The sequence below is a fragment of the Podarcis filfolensis genome, assembly GCF_964270895.1.
Source record: "Podarcis filfolensis genome assembly, chromosome: 1".
Lineage (NCBI taxonomy): Eukaryota > Metazoa > Chordata > Lepidosauria > Squamata > Lacertidae > Podarcis > Podarcis filfolensis.
This window is the reverse complement of record NC_139604.1, coordinates 12,063,354-12,087,855: the sequence shown is the minus strand read 5'-3', so window position 1 is coordinate 12,087,855 and position 24,502 is coordinate 12,063,354. Positions and strand designations below refer to the sequence as shown.

The 24,502-nt window shown below is 45.1% G+C and overlaps 1 protein-coding gene across 1 annotated transcript in view; it reads left to right on the top strand.

The window, feature by feature from the left end:
• The first annotated feature begins 14,387 nt into the window (after positions 1-14,387).
• Positions 14,388-24,502, top strand: part of SATB2 (SATB homeobox 2) — a 118,431-nt gene continuing 108,316 nt past the window's right edge. The window contains exons 1-2 of the mRNA XM_083628900.1: positions 14,388-14,525; positions 15,646-15,873. Coding sequence (XP_083485026.1) covers positions 15,705-15,873 — 169 coding nt within the window. The 5' untranslated portion in view covers positions 14,388-14,525; positions 15,646-15,704. The remainder of the gene's footprint in view (positions 14,526-15,645; positions 15,874-24,502) is intronic.

Genomic DNA, 24,502 nt, shown 5'->3' with positions numbered 1-24,502 from the left:
CTTGGGAGTGAAAGGCCACGCAGAAAGGTCAATAGAGCTTTACTCCCAAGAAAGGCCACTTTGTAGCAAGTCTCACTAGCAAGATAGGAAGGCGACTTCCTAGCAAAAAGGTGTCGGAGATGGCAGGCCCCCGGGTGTGTGGAGAGGTGCGATGACCCGTTTTGTTGCACGGATGAAGATTTCACACGTGCCGGGTCCGGAGCCTCTTAAGAGGCACTCTTACGGACTCGGCAATGGCTTTCCCGGAGCCCGGTTGATTTAAACGGGACTCCCGGCCTTAACGCCGGCGCTCTGCCTCCATGTGGTGTACCGCCTTGAAGGTGAGACTTTGGCAGGATATGAGCAAACCCCGCGCACGCCCAACCCCAGATCCCCTTGGCCCCGCGACCACAAGCACGCTGACTTGGTGGTAAGCGTCCTTGGCTTCAACGAGACCCTTCTAGGGTGTAAACTCCGCCAAGCTGGGTTCTCGGCAAATTCCTGCCCAAGGATCGCGATGGTCTTTTGCGCAGGAAAGCACTGGCAGAGCAATCCTGTCTCCGCTTTCTCAGATGTAGGTCCCGGGGGGTTCAAATCCGGGTAGAATTTTGAATCTTCTCAGAGCAAGCCTAACCATGTCTACTCGGAAGTAAGTCCTGTGGAGTTCAATGGGGAGTTTGCTCCCTTCGATTGCCACCGAACTTTCTTCCAGGTATGGGAGGGGTGTGCGCGTGTGTCGGAGCTGGGGGTGCCTTCACTAAACCGACTTCCCTCCGAAACGTTCCGGCTTAAACCAGGCCGCCTCTCTCACCTGTCTATCAGGTCTCTTTCTTCAATCAGAGGCAATAAAGGTGTCGCTGGGGGAGGGTGGGGGTTGGTCTCTTTAGCGGTGTGGCATTAAAAGGCAGAATAATTGCCGACGGAGGGAAGAGAGCCAAGGAGTTCTCGCCTTAAAAAAAAAAAAAAGGAAGAAGGAAGAGGTGGCGGGGGAGAGAGAGAGAGGGAGAGGTTGAGTGAAGAAAGCCGAGGAGGAGAAGAAGAAAAGCACCAGACGAGCCCCGCCGCGAGATGGGGACACCGGAGTAGCTCTCTCGCCTCGCTGCTTCCCGGGAGAGAAGCCAAGGGGGAAGGAGGCGGGCGCTTCGTGGACTAGCGGCGGGCGGCCGCGGCCTGACCTGGTCCCGCGTGGGTCCCGGAGAGCGCGCGCCAGAAGGAGGCCCTGCGACCGGTGAGCCCCCAAAGGCGAGTGGGTGGGTGGAAGGCGCCGTCGGGGGGAGGCTCCGTCGCCTGCCTCTGCTAGCCAAGCGCACAGAGGGCGCTGGGGGGGAGTGTTTCCTCGGGAGGAAGCGCCCGAGCTCCTCTGCTTTTCGCCACCATTGGGAGCCCCTCGGGGCGGAGAGCCGGAGAAAGAAGGTTCGGAAAGGAGGCTGGGGAGCAGGGAATCCGCGCGCGCACTCTTCTCGACGCGCAAGGAAGGGCTTTTCTCAATACTCGCGCGTAACAAGGGTCCGGCATTTGTGGAGGGGGTGTTTCCGGACCCTCTCCCCCGCTTGACAAAAGCCGGTCCTGTCATTCTCCCTGGCCACTGCCCCCTCCCCACCCTGGTCACTGCCCCGTCAGCCCTTCCTCACCCTTGGAGATACTCGCGTGTCTTCGGGGGGGGGAGGGGAGGGGAGAGGAGGCTGAAATGGAGGTGGGGGTGTGAGGATCTAAGCAGACTTTGCACCGCACCTGTGGACCTTTGAACTTCATTCTTGGAACTGCTCCGTTTCCAGCTGATTCCTCCCCACGTCTTAACATCCAGGGTCAAAACAGAGTGCTACAAGGTCTTTCTCGCGCGCTCTCTTAGCGGGTGGCGGTCAATTTGCCTGGCAACACCCCATATATTTGGGCCGTAAAAAAATCCAGGAGGGATGCGCGCAGAGGTCCCAAACTTTGGCCAGCCGCCTCTCCAAACTCTCCTCTGCAAAGTCCCTTGAGATTAGGTGTAAGCCTTGAGGCGAACCGAGAGCTGGACTTTTGCTTTTCGCTTTGCTTTGAGATGTTTTCGTCCACCGCCGCACAGATTAATTTTGTTTTTAAGCCTAACGTTATCTTTGTGATGTGCCTGGGAGAAAATAAAGCACATGCGGCGGCGGGGTTGAATCAAAACGTTGCTGTTTTTGTTGTTGTACTGTTCATCTTGCTGTGTCTGAAACTTATTTTATCGATTTGCGTGTGTGGCGAGGGGGGAGGCATTAATGAGCGATCGGAGATAATTATCGGTGCAAATCTAATTAAGAAAATAACATATTTGCAAGGTCATAGGTTGAGATCGGTCATCGGGACGGCAAAGGGGACGCCCCCCCCCCAGTTCAGGGAATCCGCTATGTGGGTTCAGATACCGAATCAACACGTGTTTGGGTGCATAGCGTCCTGTGCAAAACGAGGGTGCGTTCAACATCACCCGCTCTTCATGTAAATCCATGTAGTGGTCGTTTCGACCTGTTAATTTTCCTTTAAAAAATAAGAAGAAGCGAGGGTGGCTGAGACGCGATTTTGAAATGAAATCGAGGTGCAAAACAAAACAAAACAAAACCCCTTTACTTCTCTGCTTTCTTTCACACCTGCAGATAATTAAGAGTGTGAGAATATACTGAAAATCTTTAATAAATTTGAACCACGGGTTTAAAAAATAAATCACGGTTTTGGGAACAAACCGAGCCAAAGGATTTTTTAAAGTTTGCGCGCGACCTACTAATTAAATGTCCATAATATTCCAGCCGTGATATCCCCCTTGGTGTAAATGCGCGGACGCGTGAAAACAAATTTAGGATCTCGCCTTTTTGTCTCCAGGCGATGCAATGGCAGCGTGGATTTCTTAGCTTCCTGTGTTGTGCTTCCAGGGTCATTTGAGGGAGAGCAGAGTTTGTGCGTCATCAAGGCTCGGCTACGACCTCCAGGTCTGAGAGCCAACTGTTGAATTGGAGTTTAATTTGAATGGAACTAGGGTCGGCGTGCTTTTTAAAATCGAAGGCGTCTGCTTTATCGGTCACAAGGGCGTCTATTAAACAGTGAGAGTTGGAACAAACGAAATGACACCCCCCATCTTTTTAAAAAAATAAAAACCATTTAGATCTCTGGCGCCACACCCTTGTTGAGACATTAATTGTGTGCAGTCACGGAGAGGATACAATGATGTGTTTATTTATAGCATTTCTATCCCATCTTTCACATTTAAAAGCATAATCGCTTACCTGCATGATAGCAATGTATAAAATATTTGTGGGATTTACAACACCAGTTAGGGCAAACTGAATGATGTTCAAAACTGGTCGACAGGGAACAATTAATTTAAAACCAATTGGCGTGTAAATAAAACAATACGAGCTGCCAAATTGTTAACATCCAAGTCTGAATTAAATAGGTTGGTTTCATTAGAAAGCGTTAAAAATTAAAAAAACTTGATATTCCCCGGCCTAGACACACTTGTTTACCTGCGCGTGAACCACCATAGATATGTGGTTCACGCGCAGATAAACAAGTGTGCTTAGGCCGGGAATATCTAGTTTATATTTTTACGCTTTATAATGAAACTAATGAAAATTACTTAACAAGCTAATGGACACGCGGGATTTCGGGGCAAGTCTTATTAAACAGCTGAGTGGTGATAATTAACATTAACAACAACTTTTCCCAGGCGCAGGTAAATTATGTGATGGGTTTGGGGGTCTTCCTCGCTTTTCAGATCGGATTAGGCGACTTCCCTTTCCAAAGTTCCCTAGCTCTGGAATGTTCTGATAGATCGAGTCTGGGTGCGAGAGATGCGTGTGTATTTCAAATTCTCCGAAACGCCGAAATCACGCGCAGAGTTGCCGCATGCCTGATAAACAGCCCGATCCCTGTGCTTCCATGGAAGTAATCCATAGAACACAATGGGATTAACTGATCTGCAAGTGGGATTGCATCCCACGGTGTGGCAGAGGTATTCCTTTGAGAATGATCTAAAAGCAGAATTTAATAAAATTCTGAGAATGAAAACAGGCTCCTGCGGCGTCCCCCGGTTAATGTTTAACATTCTTTTCTCCTCCTCTCTGTTCTGTTATAGTTAAGGCCGCGCGATCCATAACACGCTTGGATGGAAACAGTTTTGCTCTTTATGGGCTGCTTGCTGAAACGATGTAAGCCGCCTTGGGCGTCTCTTCGGAGACAAGAGGTGTGTAAAATACCCCAAACAAATAAATAAAGGTCTTTGAGAATCTCTTCCCAAATTTGTGATTAATAAGAGGTTGCCCATTCGTACTCGGTTAAGTCAGAATCTTCCTTCTTTATCACCTGCGCTAATCCCCTTTTAAACGGTCTCCTTTGCAAATCAGACGCATTCAGTACTTGACACACTTCTCTATAAATTTGTTCCATAACTTTTTTTTCCCTTATAGGAGTGGGTCAATAGGCCTCCCTTCTTCCTTTAAAAGGGTTCTAACACATCTTAAACAAACGTGATTCAGTTCGGGGTGTAAGCGAGCGCAGTTCACGGGATGCTGCAACTCAGATTATACAGGTTATAGAGCAGACGAGGGCAGGCCAGGAGGAGATTTGTCTCCTTGCGCTGCTTAGTCGTTTCTCAGGAGTTTGCGCGCGACTCCCCTAACCCTTTAGTCTTCTCCAGCAATGAGTGCTCCCTTTTGCGTCCCTGAATGGGTGTAAGGCGTGTGAGCGAGGCCAAGCTGTGTTAATTGTGTTCATGCCTTGAAATTCGCGTTTAACGCACCATTCAGCTCAATGCCGGTATTTGGCCTTTAAAGTGCAGGCGTCCACGGCCTCTTTTATACGCCAGCTGCCACAAACCATTCGGCGTGCCCTCTTGCAGAAATATGTTTAGGATGGGGCGGGGAGAGGAAGAGGCGACTAATCCTAAACTCGTTCAAGTTCAGGGGAGCTGGGTGGGATTGTAATAGTTTTTATATTGGGAGATCAGCGCAATCCATTTCAGCTGAGTTTTATTTCGAAATAATAGAGACAGATAAAATCTCAAACGAATACCGAGTCTCCTTATTACCTATTATACCTGTTATATCTCAAGGGGTGGGGTGGGGGCTTCTGCGTCAAACCCGTTTCCTAAGCACATCCAGGAGGCGAAAGCCGTCTCGAGAACTTTAGCAGTAAGAGGGAGACGCGATAAAAGCTGGGCATTTTCTCCTATGTGCAGACCGACTGCGTTAGGCACGTGAGACTTCTACCTTGCCGAAGCTAAGCCCGTCTGGTCAGTGCCTGGGAACCCACATGTAAGCCGCCTTGCGTTCCCTGGTAGAAGAAGAAAGGCGGGCTACAAATGTAAGAAAATGAAATTAAAATGATATTAAAAATGCGTTTATTTGGGATAAACTCCCATTAAGGACTCATGGAAAACGCGCCCAATGCAGGGTGTGAATCGAAGTGTTCCCAGTAATCCAGTTTGACCGCGTGAGATTGGAGATTGGCTCCCTCTGGAATGTAACTATCGGCGGAGCAAACCAGATTCCTTTCCACCAAGGGCGAACCCACCCTTTCGGCCTGTTTCGACCGTTGAAAGGTTGTACAGCTTGGTGGGCTCAACTTCCGAGAGAAAGCGCAGAATAGGATGACATTCCAAATCCGACGAATGAGACTTGTATAGCGCTTGCATCTGTCCAAAGCGCTTCGAGGCCATACTACTACTGCTTAATCTCAGCCTTTAACAGGGCTGGTATTTATGACTATGTTGCTTGAAGCGAGTTAGTGATAGAATAGCAGGAGGGAAGATTTGAGCCTGGGGTTTGTTGCCAGGGAAAGAGCCCGAGCTCAGCGGTGGAGCCCGCTGCTTTGCATGCAGGTGGTCTACTCGGTACAAGAGCGATGATTCCCAGCTCAGTATGTGCACCCGCTCCCTCCCTCCCTCCCCCCCAGCACTTGAGTCTCCTAACCTTTGAACAAGTAGTTCTTAAGCGGACTGGGATCCTGAATATGTACAGGTCCCATTGGGTTGATGTAAGGAAGAAGTTACAGGGAACCAGGCAGAGGGCCTTCTCGGTAGTGGCGCCCGCCCTGTGGAACGCCCTCCCACCAGATGTCAAAGAGAAAAATAACTACCAAACTTTTAGAAGACATCTGAAGGCAGCCCTGTTTAGGGAGGCTTTTAATGTTTAATAGGTTATTGTATTTTTGTGTTTTGTTGGAAGCCGCCCAGAGTGGCTGGGGGGACCCAGCCAGATGGGCGGGGTATAAATAAATTATTATTATTATTATTATTATTATTATTATTATTATTATTATTACGCCCCTCGCTGCTTCATCTGAGCTCGAGGAGGAGAAGGGACGGAATTCATCTGCACACCTTTTGTCCAGGGATGGGGAAGTTGTGGCCCTTCCAATGTTGTTGGATTACTACAGCTCCCCTCATCTCTGACCACTTTAGCTTTAAATGCAGCCTCCATCCCTCCCCGCAACAGAGCACGTGAGAATTTGCAGGTTTTACGCAACCGTGTCCCGCTACGTCTGCCGGTGAGTGAGAATGCGGTCGCGGCGAGGCAGGTAGGCAACACCAGGGAAACTTTATCCTTCGGGCTCTGGAGCTGAGCGCAGATAGGCGAGGAGGAGGTTACTACAGCGCGCAACCCGAGAGACGCTCCCTCGTCCTTCGGCGCGCGACACCCGGCCTGAACGCGCGGGGGCGCTGCTCCAAGGCGAAGCCTTTGGAAAGCCGCGCAAGAGCCGGATGCCCGGGACGCCAACCAGCCTGGTCGCCTCCTCCGACTTGCAGCGCAGAGTCTTTCCCTCCGGATTATTGCATTGTTCAAAGGCAGGTTCGGGACCAGGAGGACCAAGCCCCGTTTGCTCTGAAAGGGGAAGCACGGGGATCCAGTGCAGTTAAGCTGGGGACTGCGCGGGGAAAGGAAGCCCCCTTTGCGCCTTTATGACGCCGCGATCCAAAGGAACCTTGTGCGCAAAGAGCAAGCCTCCTTTCCCCGCTGTCCTTGCCAGCGCATCCCAGCGGATGAGCAACAGGAGTCCGCGGTGGTGTTTCTGTTTTTGTGTGTTGATCCTCGTTTCCAGTTCAGGATGGGCGCCTCCCGCTTGGCCAAAGGGAGATGGAGAAGGAGGAGGAAGGCCTGCAAAACTCACAGCCTTCCTCTCTGGAAGCAAGAGCAGGACTGGCCCTCGTTATCTCCTCCTCGTCTCCTATACTTTAGTCCAGCAGGCATTTATTTCCCACAGCCCTCTCCAGCCCATTAAAAGAAGTCTCTTACAGACACTTCCTTGGGAGTTAGGTGCCGTGGAATTTAGAGGGAGTGGCATTTCCGACAATGAAAATGCAATTTAAACGCGCATCGGATCTATGTTTAGGATCGGAGGGCCCATCTCTCCACTACGACAAACGGAGGCGTTCCTCCGCTTCTCACCTTCGGGAAAGTTCATTCAGTCGGCTTTGTTGGCAACTGCGAAGTGTCCCCCCCCCTTTATCTCAAGAGGGGACGTTCGGGCCCTTTCTCACGTTACACCGAGCCAAATTTAGTATATGCCGGTAACTGGGAGTTGCGGCCAGTCTCAGGTGCCTGAGGCGCACGCGTCTCTGATGCGGGCACTTTCCACATTCGAAACGGACATGTGTGTGTATATAGATACACACATATACAAACACACAAAAGGTGTACATATATATATATATATAAGGTGTATATTTCAAGCATCTTAAGTGAAACGTGTGAATTGGGTAAAACATAGACACGCTGCCTTTCTCGCACGCAGCCTTTCACTTTTAAATATGTCCTCCAATCACGTATGAGGACATAGCCTCCCTCTTCCATAGACTGTCCATTTCCCCCCTCTGCACCTTTCCCTGTATGACTTTGGCGCGCGCGCGCGCACACACACCCTGCGCGCAGACCCTTCTTTGCTAAATGCACCCCCAGGTTGCGATTCACAGCCTATTTACTCCCACAAAGTTCTGCAGCCACAGCCTCTAATCTTCAGCCGGTGTCGCTGCCCTGCCAGTGTCGTCACTGCGGGACTTCTTTGAGAAGTCTCACGGTGTAATGCTAGCCTTACCTACTCGGAAGCAAGCCCCACTTGGGTCAATGGGCCTTACTCCCAGGTAAACAGGCATAGGGTTGCAGCCGAAGGCGCAGGGCCCGGCCGGCTACAGATATTCTCTTGCTCTCCATAGAAGTCAAAGGGCCTCTCCTCTCCCACTTCCTGGGCCTTTCCTCGGAGGCCGCTGCGGCTGCCTGGACGGTATTATTCTTGGGCCCATTCCGCAGAGCCGGTGGCTTGAGGCTGCGGGTCTCCGCCCGTTCATTGGAACGATGTTAATTCACTTCCATGGCGGCCGGGCTCCAGGAGGAGGCCGTCGCGGATTTCTTCGCCTCCCCTAAGAAAGGCAGTGGAATTCCCTCTCCCAAAAAGAGGCTTTCCCCGACGCCTCTGATTTTTTTTTAAAACTAAATAGACTGTAAGCCCTTTGGGCGAACTATTATCCTCTCCCCGGGCAGATAAGAGACTCTTTTTAGTCAGACAGAGGCGCCTCAAGGCGCAATTCGTCAGCCAGGGCGCTGGGAGCCGAAGCCAGCAAATAATTTGGAGGGTTTGCGTGACCTTGGCTCCAGAGCTTGTTGCTTCTGCAGACCTCCGAAGTCTGAGCGCTTGGCTCTCCAAAGGAGATGGAGAGAAAGACGGACTCTGTAAGACAAGAGTTCGGATGTCAAAAGAAAGCATCAGAGAGGCTCTCCTTTGGGTTATTAAATCCAGATCGGAAAGGGGGCGCAGAAAAAGGAACCCCCCGCGATTCTTACGGAAGGAACGATGCTGCAAAAGTACTTTCAAGAATGGCTAATGCTGTGAGTGGCTTGACTGCCAAGGGAGACCCCCACCAACCTAAAAGGGTCTTAGTTGGTTTAAATCAAGCTACAAGACGTTTTGACCCGAAATGTATTGAGAACTCTTTCAAAGGACAACCTCCATTTTATGCCACTGGATTTGCCCTGAACTAAAGAGTCCTCTGTCTTGGTTTTCCTTTTTCCTTTTCAACTACTCAAATATGCCAAAGAATAAATGCCTCCTCGAGTTGGATTATTTTTTTAAAAAATGCTGAAAAAGTAAGGTTGTTAGATAATGCAAATTGATTTTATATTTAGCAGGAGGGGGGAAAAGTTTTTCCTCCTGTTCAAATAAAGACAATATGTGAAAACGATCAACTAAGAAACCATACATAATTTGAAACAGAAAACGCCTTTATTGAGCGGGGAGGATTTGTAAATTTATTAAAAACTCTTGTGCCCATCCATTTATTCCACCCCATGCAAATGTGCTTATTTCCGCAACTGAAGCATACGATATTATTATTATTATTATTAAAAACAAAACACTTCGTAAGAGCCACTTGGTAGATGTTAAAAGGCAATAAGTTCAGTTTCATGCCGTTTTACAATAATCTGAGTTTAGGAATAACAAGGCTTAAAACCTTTTGGCGCTCGGACAGTCACAAGGGTTTACTTTTCATAAGGGGTTCCGGGGGGGGGGAGTTTAAATACGTCAAAAGAAATCCAAACTGAACGAGGAAGGAAATGGCGAAAGAATAGAAGCTACATTCGCAAACCGTTGCGACCAATTTTATGCACGTATTTAATTGTATGCATTATTCAAAATGATCCCAGGAGCGGCTGAATAATTTAAAATCAATAGTTTCCCTAAAATCTTTATAAAATATTAACACTTTATAAAATATGAATAAGTTAACAATCCGGTTGTATTCGCTGCAAGGAGGTTGAACTTGACCGTCCTGCGATCAGCCTGTTCACACAGAGCGGCGGCGTGAAACGCGATCAGGGACCAAATGGCAGTCAGGATCTTCAGCTCGTGGGCTACATGAAATCGCTCATTTAAGGAGCTTGGGCTGACTGTCTCCAGCCATCGGTGAGAAGAAGAGTGACGAACCAACCAGGGAAAGGGGAAGATCCTTCCTTTAAACCTAATCCTACCATCAGAACAACTCCCTAAAAACCGCGCGTTCTTCCAACTTTGGCCACCAGTCCGGATCCTAAAGGTAAGAGGACCATTGCCATTCTCCTACTACCCACCGGTTTCTGAGATAAGGCCTCCTGGCAAATTAAAACAGCCCCTAACCCCGCCCGGAAAATCCCACTAGATTTAACTTCTTTTTTTAAAGTTCTCACACATTCAGATCTTTTCCTCGCTCCTTTTCCAAATCCGCACAATTTACTTGCACTAGTTCGGGCATGGTTTTGCCAATGCTCCAACTTCCAGTCGTTTGCAAAGAACACCACGGACACCGAACGACATGTCCAGGACCAGGGCAAGAAGATAAGAGACATAACCCTCACCTTGAGTCGTCGGAAGCCTACGCCCGTGCCCCAAAAGTTCAACCGCGCACGCGACCTTCGCCCTCGCCTCCCCCCCCCCCCGCGCCTCTTGCTGCCAAAGCAAGATGAAGACGTCTGTACGAAGGTCTTCAAGAAAAGATCTCTTAAGATCCAGAAAGAAAGAAAGAAAGAAAGAAAGAAAGAGAGAGAAAGTTAGTTCATCCTCTGCTGCAGAACCGCTGCCTTTCCCGGGATGGGTGGGGCCCTCTTGCAACCTACTCCGATTTCAAGTGGAAACGATCTGGAGTTAATCTCTTACCCGGATCAGGGGCTTCTCCGTGGTTCCCAGACTGCCAGCCAGCAGCACTTCCTAGTGCGGGCCGAAGCCCGGAGAAGAAAAGAGGAAAAGAGAGTGGCGAGCCCTCTGCAGTCTATAATGATTCCCATCCTTTGGAGACGCGAGAAGCGAGAGAGCAAGAGCCGCCGCCGCCGCCGCTCCGCTTGCTGCGCCAGGCTCCGAGCTCCAGCAGAGCCCAAACCCCAAAGAAACAACAAGCGCCCTTGACCGAAGCCCAGGCATCGGCGGGCGACTGTTACTATGTTTCTTTTCCTTTGCGATTGTGCCCGCGGGCGCGTGGCAGCGGGGAGCTGCTCCAGCTTTTGTTTTCAAGCCGTCGAAGGCAGGCAGGCAGGCAGGCAGGCAGGGCAGGCCTCGGGCCCAGATCGTCGCGGTTCTTCTCGACATTCTCCAGGGCGAAGCTCGCGGGTCAACATGACCTTGGGAGCAGCACGCACCTAAGCGCACAGGAAAACAAGAAACGAAACCAAAACCCACCCACTCCGCTTCGCTTTCGCGGCAGAGATCGAAGGGATCGACGGCTGCTTTGGGGTTCCGATTGCCCCAAGTGTGTGTGTGTGGGGGGGGGTCTTGCGGGACAAAAGCCCGGGCGCTTCGGCTTCTCTCAACTTTCTGAACTTCGGATTTAGGAGGGCCAAGTTAGGCTCTCCATGGATCACTTGCCTTGCCGTGGCGAAGGGGCTTGAACTCAGAGAAGCTATGAGTCACGCCGTGCAGGGCCACCCAAGATGGACAGGTCATAGTGGAGAGTTTGGACCAAACGTGATTCACCTGGGGCAGGAACCGGCAAGCCACTCCAGTCTCCCTGCCAAGAAAACTCCGTGGACAAACAACAAGGAGAAGTTAGGCTCTGCGAGTGCAGGCGCACCTAGCTCTGCAAAGGGTCCCTGCGTGCTTATTTCGGAGCGACTGAACGAGAGGGAAAGACTGATTTACAACACCTTCCTCTGCGAGGATGTTCTGGAGCCTGTTCCATAACAATCGAATTCTGATTATTTTTTACTTTGGTATAATAAACTGATAGTGCAACCCCATCGGAGTGGCTGGGGGAACCCAATCAGATGGGCGGGGTACAAATATAATAATAATAATAATAATAATAATAATAATAATAATACAACCAGCAATAATAATAACAATTAAATCAAGCAAGTCAGCCCCTGGGTTGTAATCTAAACTGTCTCATCTGCGCTGCAGGATCCCGAATCGGAGGTTCGGTCACAATTACTGCCATGTCCTGCTCCCCGCACAGCGCCACCATTTAAAACATTTAAATGTATTACAAGTTGTAGGGCAAAAGGTCGGACTAAACCGCTCCCTTCGCAAGATTGAAACGCGTCCCTCTTTGGCCGCAAAAAAAAAAAAACCCCAACGCGCATAAACGCACAACCCCACGCACGCTTCCGAAGAGGGTGGGTGGGTTTATTTTGACCCTCTAGCGCCACCGTAAAACAAACAAGCCGGGCTCTCTTAAGGTGGACGCGCCAAGTTCCGGAGCTTCATCGGCAAAAGCACCGAGCTTTTGGGGTCTTTTTTTTTTTTAGGCGCGGTGCAGGGGGACGACTTGGAGGGTGTGGGGAGAGAAGGAGGGGCCGGGGGTGAGCGGCTACCCGTCTCCATAAGAAGATGCGGGAAGAGAAGTTTTTTCAAAAGGGGAGGGATTCCTTCAGCGCCACCTTAAATGATGCGCGGGTGCCGCTTCAATTCCGAGACAGAAGCAGGTCCCCGTGGCCTGGCCTGGGTGGGGCGGAGGAGGCGAAGGGAGCGGCGGCCCCCCCTCAGGGAAAAGGAGGGTGTTGAGCGGCTTCTCTCCCCCCCCCCCAGTCTATTAACTACCCCCCCAAAGGGGGCTGGCAACGGCTCCCCTTCACGGGGCACCGCAGCCTCTTCCGTCCCTCAGGGATGGCCGTTTCGAGCGGGAGAAGCGTCGCCTCAGCTCTCTAACCACTGAGCGGCACCACCATGACCTCTCCTCACGGCCGCCCCCGAAACAACAACAACAAAAGACCAAACCCCCCCTCCCCCCCGCCAACAAAGCGGCTCCGCAACCCCGGAGGTTCTCGGCCGCCTCACGAGCCTCTCCCCACCCCACACGCGACCCCTCACGCCACCCGTGCCGGACGCCTGGAATGCGCGCGCCGAAAAGCGGCACGCGCGAGATAGACCGTTATCAGGCTGAGGAGAGCGGGGGTCGGTTTGGTGGGAAGAGCGGAAAGGAGCGGGCGGCGAATGTGTGCGCGCGGTTATTCGCTCGCGCGCTTTCTCCTCAGGACTGAGGCGGCGGTTGAGGCGGTTCCCGCTCTTTCTCCCCCTCATATACCCGGGGCGGTGGCGGCTCCCTCTCCCTCTTGTGTGAGGGCGCTTGTTTGGAGGCCTCGGGTCGCTGCGGACCCGGGGAAGGAGGCGCCCGGAATGGACCCTCCCGCGTTTCCCTTCCGCCTCCTCGGGTGTCCCGGGCGGCGGCGGCGGCTGCTCTTCTCCCCTCACTCGCTCCCTTCTGCCGCCCCAGCAGTCAACCCCCCTTCTCTCCCCGCCGCCCCACCATTTCACACGCCTCTCCTCCCTCCAACCCGGCCCCCTTTCCCTCCGCGTTACTTCCCTCGCTCCTTCTTCTCTCCTCCCCACCATTCCCGCCTCTCCCCGCCCGCCTGTCCCTCCCCGCCCGGCGCCTTAAGTTTGCTCTTCTTCTGCCTCGCCCGTGTGCTTGCGCGAACCGCCGCGTGTCTCCCATTTATTATATATTTATTGGGCTTTAATTTCCTGCCAGGCGAGCCTCTCTCTCTCTCTCTCTCTGTCCTCCGCCTGCATGCATGCATGCAAAACGGCAGTGCTGGCGGCCGGAGCAGCAGCAGCAGCAGCAGCAATCGCAATTTGCAACCCCCCCCTCTTTTTTCTTTTTGCCAAGGCTCTATCCTGCCCCTAAGCTAACGTAGGGAGACTATTTTTAGGGAAGAGAGGAGGAGGAAGAAGAAGAGGAGGAGGGGGGGGGGAAGAAAAGAAAAGTAGGAGGGGAAGCAGAAGAAGAAGAAGGGAGGAAGCTGAGCTGTTATTTTGGATTCCAAGAGGAGGGAAGGAGGAAGGGAGGGGAAGGCATCGCCACCAGAACCACACCAACCCTAAAGTGGGGCGGGTGTGGGGGGGAAACAAAAAAACAAACCCCAAAGCGAGGAAGGACAACCCCAGAAAAGGACTCACTTTGCTTGATGACTCAACGCAACTAATAATCATTTGTCTCCTCTCTGGCGAATCCCTCGTGTTGTTGCTGTTGCTGCTGCTGCTGCTGCTGCTCTCACTGCCTGGCGGAGGGAGAGATTGAAAGTGACACATCGGGCGCTGCTTGCCTGCTCGGCGGCCACCAGAGCACCGGCTCCTGCTGCCTCTTCTTCTCCTGCTCGTTCGGGATAGCATCTCTCCCTCTCCCCTCTTTAGAGGCAGCCTCTCCACCCCTTTTTTTCTCCCCCTCCCCTCTTTGATTTCTCTCCCCCCACCACCTTTTTTTTTTTTTTTTTTTTGCTGAAGGTGAGAGAAATTAGTGTTTCCCTCCCTCTACTTCCTCGTCGATCCCAGGGCTCACTCTGATCTCTTCTTTCGCATTCACAACCACCTCGGGTGCCCTTTCGGGAAGAGCTCTTTCCTCCAAGCACCTAAAGCCCACTTTGGCGCAAGACGGCGAGGCATCCTGACCTGGGAGCTCAAGCCTCCCTCCCCCCAAAACCATCGGGACTTGAGGTGGCGGTGGGTTGGGGGAGACGAAATAGACGAGGAGAGAATAATAACGTGCAGAGAGGAACCCAGAAAACTTTCCACCCTGGATTCTCTACTTTTGATCCATGGACAGAGCCCAACTCAGCCAAGTTACGGACAGACTATAAGCAGTAAGTACTCCAGGAAAGCTCTCCGATATCCACGGCGGTGGTCCTGAAAGGTTTCTCTTAAGCAGCTAGATCGAAGCAAACAAAATAATTTACGGATGTCTCTCGCTGTGACGGAGGTGCTTTTGGCTGAAATGTTGCTATTCTATATTACGCTCCCATTTGTTTGTTTCTGCGTGACTCCGCAAACTGCTCTAGCCGTGGCTTTTCTCTCTCTTTTTTGGTTTTTGCTGCGCTACGTTGTGTAATCAAGCTTGAAAACTCAATCTGCTTGAGATAGCAGTTCGGCACAAAATATCGAACCGACCTGCCAATGCACATTCTAGCAAAGGGGAAATCCCGGAGGATGCAGGGATTTTTCCCCCCCTTCCCTGCCGATCAAATTTGTACTTTAATGTTCCTTTGCCTAAGAATAAACAAAACAAAGCGGGAATGAAGCGGGAAAGAATAGACTTAAGGCATCGATTTCTAAGTGTGTTTAAAAGCAGAGAGGAAGATGCCTGGCACGCAGTATTTTTTTAAAAAATGCTTTTTAAAAATTAAGTTTGGAAGTGGGGTTACATTTTTAAGTGTCCTTAGGTGTCAAAATAGATCTGCCTGCCATTCCTTCCTAGTTCTCCCGGTACTGGACCCATTTTTAAATGTATTACTAGGTACTTAATTGAAACTCTTTACTGGTTCGCACGCCATCTGAAATGCGTTAGTCTATTGAATACAGTGTACTGCATACTTGCTTCTAAATAGATTTGTTTGCCCAAGTCCCTTGCTTTTCTAAATTGCACTCGACCCCAAAGACGAAAACCGTAGCCTGTAAATAGCTTCGGTACTAGCAATAGCTTGGTTTACAAAGCTGAAGTTGAATGAATGATCAACTTCCGTGACCCTTCCTTGTTAGCTGCCGGCTCGCGAGCAGCAGCAGCATCGGAAGCGCGTTCACAAGTCAGGTGCAAAAGCGAAGCCTTCTGGCTAAGGTCCTCCATACTTATGCAGATCGTTTTAATTCTGGCTTGAAGTGCTCTTCCTTTTTTAATGTATATGTGATTAATTGATACATTCAGTTTGGATGCTTCTGAAGTGGTACTGCTCATTTCTTTTCTCCCTCTTCTTCTCTCTCTCTTTCTAGGTCCTTGCTCCTTTTATTGTGATCTGCCTGTGGGAACATTGTCTCCAACTCAAAGTAGTATGGACCGGAGAAGTGAGAGTCCCTGTCTAAGGGATAGCCCAGACAGAGGGAGCGGCAGCCCTGATGTCAAAGGTCCTCCCCCTGTGAAGGTGGCCAGACTTGAACAGAATGGCAGCCCTATGGGAGCCCGAGGGAGGCCCAATGGCTCTGTCACCAAATCAGTGGGAGGTAACAAACCTAGTTGAACTAATGTATACATAACAGGCTGACGGCTGTGTTACAATGGCACAGGGTGTCAGGGTTCAGGTTGGTGAAGCTTGAGTGTCTCTTGGTGTAGGGTTACAGGAAGAATGACAGTGGCAGACTGCTAACGTCCCTCTTGCTTCTTTCATCAGTAACCAACAGCCTCATTATGGTTAAACAGGAAAGTGGTTTATACAGAAGGTGGCATATTTTGGGCATGTTGCCACTGTGTATGAGGTGTTAGTTGGTTATGTCACTGTTAGAGTTCTTAGCTTTTCCTGGAAAGCTTAAAGGTGTTCCGTTCTCTGCCCCTGTGTTAGAAGGACATATAAAATGTTTTGGGGTTTTTTGTTTGGCTTTTGTTCTGGGTTGCTTTCTAAATCGTGGCTTTTTTGCACTGTTACTGTATTTGCATCATGGGACAAAGATATTAGTTCTTTAACTCAATTAAAAAGGATCTTAATTATATCCCTAGTATTTTACAGTTTAACCGGGAGCTAATTTAGAATATTTTATAAAAGTTTTGGAATTGTAAAGTTAAGCTTATCTTGTATCTCAGAAAGCGGGTTGGGGTTTTTTTTTTAGTCTTGTAATGGGGAAAATCTAGTCATTTTTGTTGCTAAGAATGCATGGAGAAAAAGAATTTATTCTTCAATAGTTTATGAATGGCTTGTTTCTAAATAGGAGTACCGGTAAATTGCTGTACTATACACCTTATGAGTCCAGTTTATTTGCCATACTGTTACTGTACCTATTACTAGTCTAGCTTATTTGAGATTTATGGAATCTAGTTGAGTAGCTTAATGATGTTCTAGGGTTGTGATCCCAACACACTTACTTGGAAGAAAACTTCATAGCAATCAGTAGATATAATACCAAGTAAATGTACAAGATAATAACTTTATAGAATACTCTCCGAAACAAAATGGGATATTTTTTTCCTTTTATGGACAGTTGCTAGAGTGATTTTTTAAATGCACTGATAGAGTTGTTGGACAGTGTATATATCATTTTCTCTAGATACTCTTTCTTCCATGTTCTGTGGTGTGATTTCAGTGTCTCAAGTAGATGACTTAAAATCCCAAACATGCAGCTGCTTAAAGATCTTTAGTTCTGAATGTCATGATTTCTCACTTCTTTTACCTTATCTTTGGACCTAGATATAAGTGCAGGATCTAATATTTCTGCACAGTTTCTAAAGAAGAAAAAATACATACAAAACAGGTTGTTCTGCAAAATATGTAACATATTACATATGTCAAAAATCTTATTGCATAGGAAGAAATGCAAGAAAATACGGCATAATACCATTGCACTGCTTTTAACAAAACATTTCTTGCTCAGTGGGATTAGTAATTGCCAAAGATTGTTAAGAAGCTGTAGGTTGAGGTTATCTTCTTCCCTTAAGTTAGTTATCTGTATATTCTAAGATAATCTTGAGTAAAGACAGCTAATAGTGGATACAAGAGTTTAGACAACGCTTAGAGAGTTGGTGAATGAACCTTTTTCTCACTGTTGCTCTTATTGATTTGTTCTTAGAGGCAAAAAAGAAAAGAAAAAGTGTTAAATTAAATATTACGCTAGAAAGAAAGTTTAAAAAGTAATAATGGAGTACTTGTGGATTTGCTGCTGACTAAATCTTTCTGTAAATATTTCGAGATATGCCCTGCAGTAGCTGGGGGCTATTTGAAGCATTATTGCTTTTTAAGAAAGGGTTTGTGGGTTTGTGTTAATGTCTTTTGGGTTTCTAATCTACACTGAGGTGTGTGTGGGAGGCTTATTTTTAAATTTTGGGCTATGTATGTTTCCAAATTGCTTCAGTGCTTTGCCACAAGAAGGTCACAACAGTTTGTGATATCAAACTGTTCAAACTGTAGACGTTCAGTCAAGTGTGATGTTGGATAGAGGATTTTATTCAGTTTTACATGGAGACTTTCATTACTGAAGGCCAGCTCCTAAGGGGTTACCTTCATATGAACTGCTGATACATTTTTTTCTGTTAACTTCTTTTTTCATAAAGTTTCTTGTAGTCCTTGTACTTGTTGGCTAGTGTTCCATTTTTAAGTAAGAATGAAAAAATGTTTGATTTCTCAACTCAGCAATACATATTTTTTAAAGTACTTTTAAGTCCTACTATCTTGATAGGGCAATGTTTGTTTTAAATTGATCTTCATTTTATATTAAAATCTTTTAGGATAACTAGCTTAACTGTCTCATGAATGGCTTTTTGCTACATCCCTTTCTAAAACGACGACACTTTTCAGTACAAATCACAATGTGGCTTTAAAAGCTGTATTGCAATGGTATGAAAGTTGTACCTTTACTGTAACTGTAACACTCAAATACGATTTTTATAGAGGTGAAAATAGTTATACCAGCAAGGAAAACTAAGGCCATATGTAAAAATCTCTGGCCTATGAAAGTTAGTTAACAAGATACTATCTAGTTACGTTAATATTCAACATGTAGTATAGTTAAAAGAATTTCCAAGATTTTTCATGTATGGTGGGTTTGATATTTAATGAAAAGCTGAGGAAAGTTCCTGAATTTCACATCAGTTGCTTTAAAAATAGCATGACTATAGAATCCTACTTCTCTTGTTTCTCTTTGGGGGTGAAAGTAGATAATACACGGATTATCACTATGTTCTATTTGATTAAATAATGAGTTAACAGATCTGAAGACACGGCCAAGTGATGAACCTATATTGGTAGACTTACTATTTTTAGAATTCCTTATTCTTTATAATGATATCTCTAAGTAAAGGCAAAAACTCGCAAGGATATGCAATTGTACTTCACTGTTTTTTTGGGAGGGGAAGGCATGGTAAAATAGATTTTACGGGAAGTTGTTCTGTAACTAGTGGCATAATAGCTGTTCTAGAGTGAAACATTTTTTGACATTGGGAAGAGAGATAAAAGTCTTGAAAAATCCTAAACAAATGTTAAGCAGGGTGTGGTAGAAGTAAGTTTCCCTGGGGACTTAAAAACCTTTTACTATTTACAGTGTTAATTTTAGTTGAAGTAGTCAGGGTTAACTTTTTTTGCCTTAGGTATTCTAGCACTTCCTGCAGTTACCTAAGTAGTCTGTTTTAAACATCTATGTAATAAAACAGAAGTGCTGTGATACTCATGATTGGCAGTTTTTATAGTGAGACTGTGGGAGAAAAAGGCGAATATCTCTTTAAAACACATATGACGCCTGGGAGAGAGGTTAAAGCAAGCAAGAGCTCTGTGGTGTTGACAGCTTTATATCCCTGCTGGGTAACATTCACTTACTAGAATTGGCGTCCCCTCTCAGTTAGTAATTCGCTCCATAAGGATTTTGAAAAAGGATGATTAATGGCCAGGAAACTCAGATTTGTAAAAATCCTGATTAAAATGTATCTGTGTTCACGATTCTTCAATTCTCATGTGCATTTACATTTTATTAGTCTTTAAGAGATGGAAAATCAGTCTGAAGAACTCAAGTAAAAACTGTGCTTAATAATTAAGGCTATGATCCTAATTTTACAGATTTAGAAGTGTTAAAATCAGTGGGGGTTACTTTAAACAAATCTTCTATTTTGTCCTTTGGTGAAATAAACTGAAATATAGAATCCACTAGCGCCACATGCTAAAATCTAGTATAATAGTAGGATATTTCACCTATACCAATTGATTCCTATAGTGGTGGTAGAAGCTTGAAGTGCATCTTTTTTACGATGTTAATACTGATTCAAAAACTATTAGAAATTTACCTAAATAGAAGTTGAGGGGCGGCGGCGTGTTTAACAAAGTTATATTTTAATATTTTATTGGAAGACCAACCTTTTGTGCTATTTCTCAATGGGCTATATAAAATAAAATGATAACCTGTACAGTTTAAATGTTAAGAGAAATACGCATATTTTGATACAGCTGTTTTGATTATAAAATATTCAGTTTCTGTCTTTTTGGAAGTTAAATATAGGTACACTTCTTAATCTGGTTCAGTGTTTATCAGATAAATGATAATTATGTTTTAAAAAGCTAGCAGAATAATTTATAGCTAGGCCTTAATTGGTGTTAACTCAGAATAAAAGGCCCATTGCATTCAGTGGGAGTTACTTCAAGAGAAGTTCAAACATGGTTGCAGTGTTAGATACCAAACATGAAGCCCAGTGTTATGAATATTTCTTTAAGTGTCATTGAATTCAGTGTTTCTTACATCCAAGTAGAATTACAGCCTTTGTTTTCAGGCCTCGCGTACTACTGTTGACAGCAGTAACATATAAGTAATTACTACTACTAGTAGAACCAGGTGTAGGAGTATGTTGTGACCCTTTATTACTGTTGACAAATCTAATGATGGGAAATCAAGGTTAATGTTTGAAGCATTCAGATAGGACACATTGATCAGAGCATTGATATAAGTTGTCATCTGAATATTGTGTGTGACAACTGTTAATGTGATTTACTGGTAGAGAATAATACTTTGTATTTCATTACTGTTCCTTCTATTCATTGTAACTGTGTGAGAGATATATTGCATTTCCTTGTATTTGTAAAGGTTGAATATACCTTGATAATGAAAGCTAGTTCAAATGACAAAGACAGGTTTTCTCTTGCACAAATTTGGATTACACAAATTTTATATAATATAACATGTTGGATAATACACATTTTTTTAAAAAAATAGTGCATGTTAACATTTTTAAAAGTATTGATTCATATATATATATATATGTTACAAAACTAAACCCTCTAAAGTAAAATTTGAGGAACAGTATTGCTCTTTAGATAGTATAATGAGTTTTATACTTTTTTACATCCGTCTTTGTCTTTTAAACATGAACATTGCATACACTTGGAGTCACCTAGTATGCCATCTCCTTTCTCCCAGTGAGAGAATAGTCTTCTGTGATTTCTGTATTAACAGCAAATCTGTAGTTGATTTGGTTTCAAAATATTTGCAGCTCAGCATCCACAAAAATATAAAATATCATCCAATGAGGAGTCATCTAGGATCATTTTGGAACATTTTACTTGAAATGTTCTTCATAAAGTTGTAACCATAAGAGATTTGAAACATCAGTATTAGCTCTAAGTCTTTTATGCATGTTTGTTTATACTTTGGAAAAATTGGATCAGATGCTTACTTGGAAGTAAATCCCAGTGATTTCAATAGAATGCATGACTGTTAATGTTTTGAGAAACACAGTCATGTTTTGGATTTAGGTGCAGAGTAAATTGTCTAGTCAGGCTTTACATTGCCTGTCTATCTGCATGTGCATTAAATTTACTTGGTTAGAAGTGTAGCTGAGTTGATTGAGAGAAGCATGCTTAGGATCAAGACCATTATAATATTTTTCCAAACTTCTCTGTTGATCAGGGCCCATTAGCTCCTTTATTTCTGTTAATGTAACATTAATACAGACCATATTTCCCTAGAAAGTGAGCAGATCTGTAGGCTTTTTTTTTGTATGGATAACAAAACAGTATGATTCATTTCCAATTAAATGTGTTTTGGACGAGCCAATATTCTTATGTTTTGTACATGCATTCTGATGCTAACATCTATTTACTAGAAACCAAGTTTAAATGATTTCTTACTACATAGCACTGGGGCTCTAGTGTCAGCAGAAGTACATGGAGTAGACTAACTCTGTGTCTTTCAGTCTTGTACTAAATGTTGATATATGATAGGTTTTTTAAAAAAAATTCAAATCTATTAGTAGCTTATCTGCTGAAAAGTGGTTATGGTCAATGTAGCCTATCTGTGTATACAATAAAGTATACAAAATGTAACATTTTCTCCAATGCACATTAACTGGTAATAGTGGAATGCATTGTATCACCTGCGCAAGAAATGTATTTCAGTATCGCTTTATAAATCTTGATGTTAATTTTTTACACTGAAACTGTGCACTTAGAAGTTGGAGAAAAAAAGTGGCGCTTTGTAAAAGGTATACTGTATACTATTTTGACAGACTTACATTCTGTAGGACTTCAGAGCTGGGCAAAGTGTGACAGTTAATGACAATATAATGTAGAATGTATGCTGATATAATTCTCAGCTAATTTATTGTTACCAAAGCAAGCCACAGAAAAAACCCCTGACGGTAGTATAGTAAGCATGAAAGTGCAACAATGAAACAATGCATCATCATTATTGTTAATGAAATTCATTTTCTCTTTGGGAATAACTGAAAATTATGTGGAATAAGTGAAAATTAGGAAAGCATTAGGCCATTATAACCCAAGACATTAAGCAGACTAATCTCGTTCCATATCATATAACGTTGGGTAACTTATACGGGTTATTTACTGGGTTCTTTTCAATAACGGTCAACAGCATTTTAAGATTAAAATACCATCTTTTAGGGTACTAGGGCTCAGCTCCTGCCTGTCTAATGGTGCTTCACAATCCAAGATAGTGCTCAGCTGACACAACGTGTGTATGTGACAGCACCCTCTGAAAGAGAAAGTGCTCATTTGGCAACACAGAATATTAACTTTGAACTATAGTGTGTGCTTAGCTACCCCCCCAATAAATGATGAATCAATCCTATGTTAATTGATTCCTACTGTATAAACTCCTCAGAAACAGATGCACTTTCATATGAAGACATTCTATAAGTGAAACTGTTTTAAGAGCTAAAGCCACAACTGACAAACATTTGAGAAACTGAAGATTTCAGAGAAATGTACTTAATTATCTCTCCCGTGCTGCATTTTCCCACCACATTTAAGCTGAGCATTCATCAGGGAGTATTAAGCATTGATCTTGTGTTTGTGAAGAATAAGTTTCAGTTAATTTGGAGTGCAGAAAAAAAGGATCAGCATTGTGCAAGGCTTTCTCTATTATCGTATCTTTTTAAAGATTAGCACTAATATTTTCTTTTAGGGCCTTCATTATGTCCACTGTATTAACAATATCAATTCTAAAATTAGTATAGTTATGCCAATTTTACAACAGTATTGGGGTAGTAAGTTCAGTAGGCTTTCTATTCTCTAAACTTACTTTGATTGCTTTGAATGTATTGTCTCTGCTTGTTCATAGCAATGCATGAGTTGTCCAACAAATTGATTACCCAAGTGATATAATATTTACTTTGTACCAAATAATTCCCCCCCTCTCTATAACTTTTAATTTTTAAAAGTGTTTGATGCAAAAATATTTAAGATTAAAAATTAATTTTGCTAATGAGACAAGTAGAGGATATTTCTAGAGGTGTTCTGCTCTTTGGGGATTTAACACAACTGTCTTACAATAATGTCAATAATTTAACGAAAATCTGTGCAGTCTTAGACACAAAAGTCTTAGAATTTAAGGACTGTTTTACATGTAATGGGTTATGGAAATGAATGAGTTTACCACGTTTTAGTGAGTAAAATGTAAAGTGCAAGACAGCTGTGTGTGTGTGTGTGTGTGTGTACACACATGTGCATTTTCTGTGCAGAGCTACAATTAGCTCTGTGTGTTAGTGGTAGTGAAGCTAATGCAAGCATTTTTCAAGTTATGGCATTCGCTGGAAAAATGCAGTAAACTGGTTGTGTGAGATGCAAACCATTTATTGGTGGATGTTTGATGATGCAGTTAGAATTGTTTACATGTCTCAATTGATGATGATGATGATGATGATGATAATAATAATAATAATAATAATAATAATAATAATAATAATAATAATATATTTATACCCTGCCCATCTGGCTGGGTTTCCTCAGCCACTCTGGGCGGCTTCCAACAGAATATTAAAATACAATAGTCTATTAAACATTAAAAGCTTCCCTAAACAGGGATGCCTGCAGATGTCTTCTAAAAGTCTGGTAGTTGTTTTTCTCTTTGACATCTGGTGGGAGGGCTTTCCATAGGGCGAGTGCCACAACCGAGAAGGCCCTCTGCCTGGTTCCCTGTAACTTGGCTTCTCGCAGCATGGGAACCGCCAGAAGGCCCTCGGTGCTGGACCTCAGTGTCCGGGCAGAACGATGGGGGTGGAGACGCTCCTTCAGGTATACTGGACCGAGGCTGTTTAGGGCTTTAAAAAATATTATTATTAAAAAATGAATTGGACCATTTCCCCAAGTTTTAGGTTGTTAAAGATTGCTGTGCTGTTAAAAATTAATAATTCTATGTGTGTTCAGTAGGACTAGAAATATACTTGCTATCATATGACTTGCTTCTTTGCAGTTTATGAGCAGTTATTCATGCCTTTCAGTAGTTATTACTGAAACTATGGTCAAATGTTCCTACGTTGTATCTAGAGATAGCAGGATTATGCATACTATAATATAATCTTTGCATCTGTGCAAAATAGAATTTCAGTTAAAGAAGAAACATACAAAAGGAGTCTTACGGTGGTATCCAATAATGCACTTCCGTTAGTACAGTAATTCCCACTCATGCAACACAACTTCCCTTCCCTCTCCACTTCACATGTACCCTTCCCAAATTTGGTACAAATTTAGGGAGTGCACACAGCAGGGGAGTTTTGTTGCATAGACGAAAGTCAATTTGCTAACAGAAGCATGTTGCTGCATTCTACTCCTTAAATAATGGCTGGTTGACACAATACATCACCCCCAATGATTCCAGATGTGAATCAGGTAGTTATGGATATGGAAGACATTCATTTTTCCAGCAGTTTTTC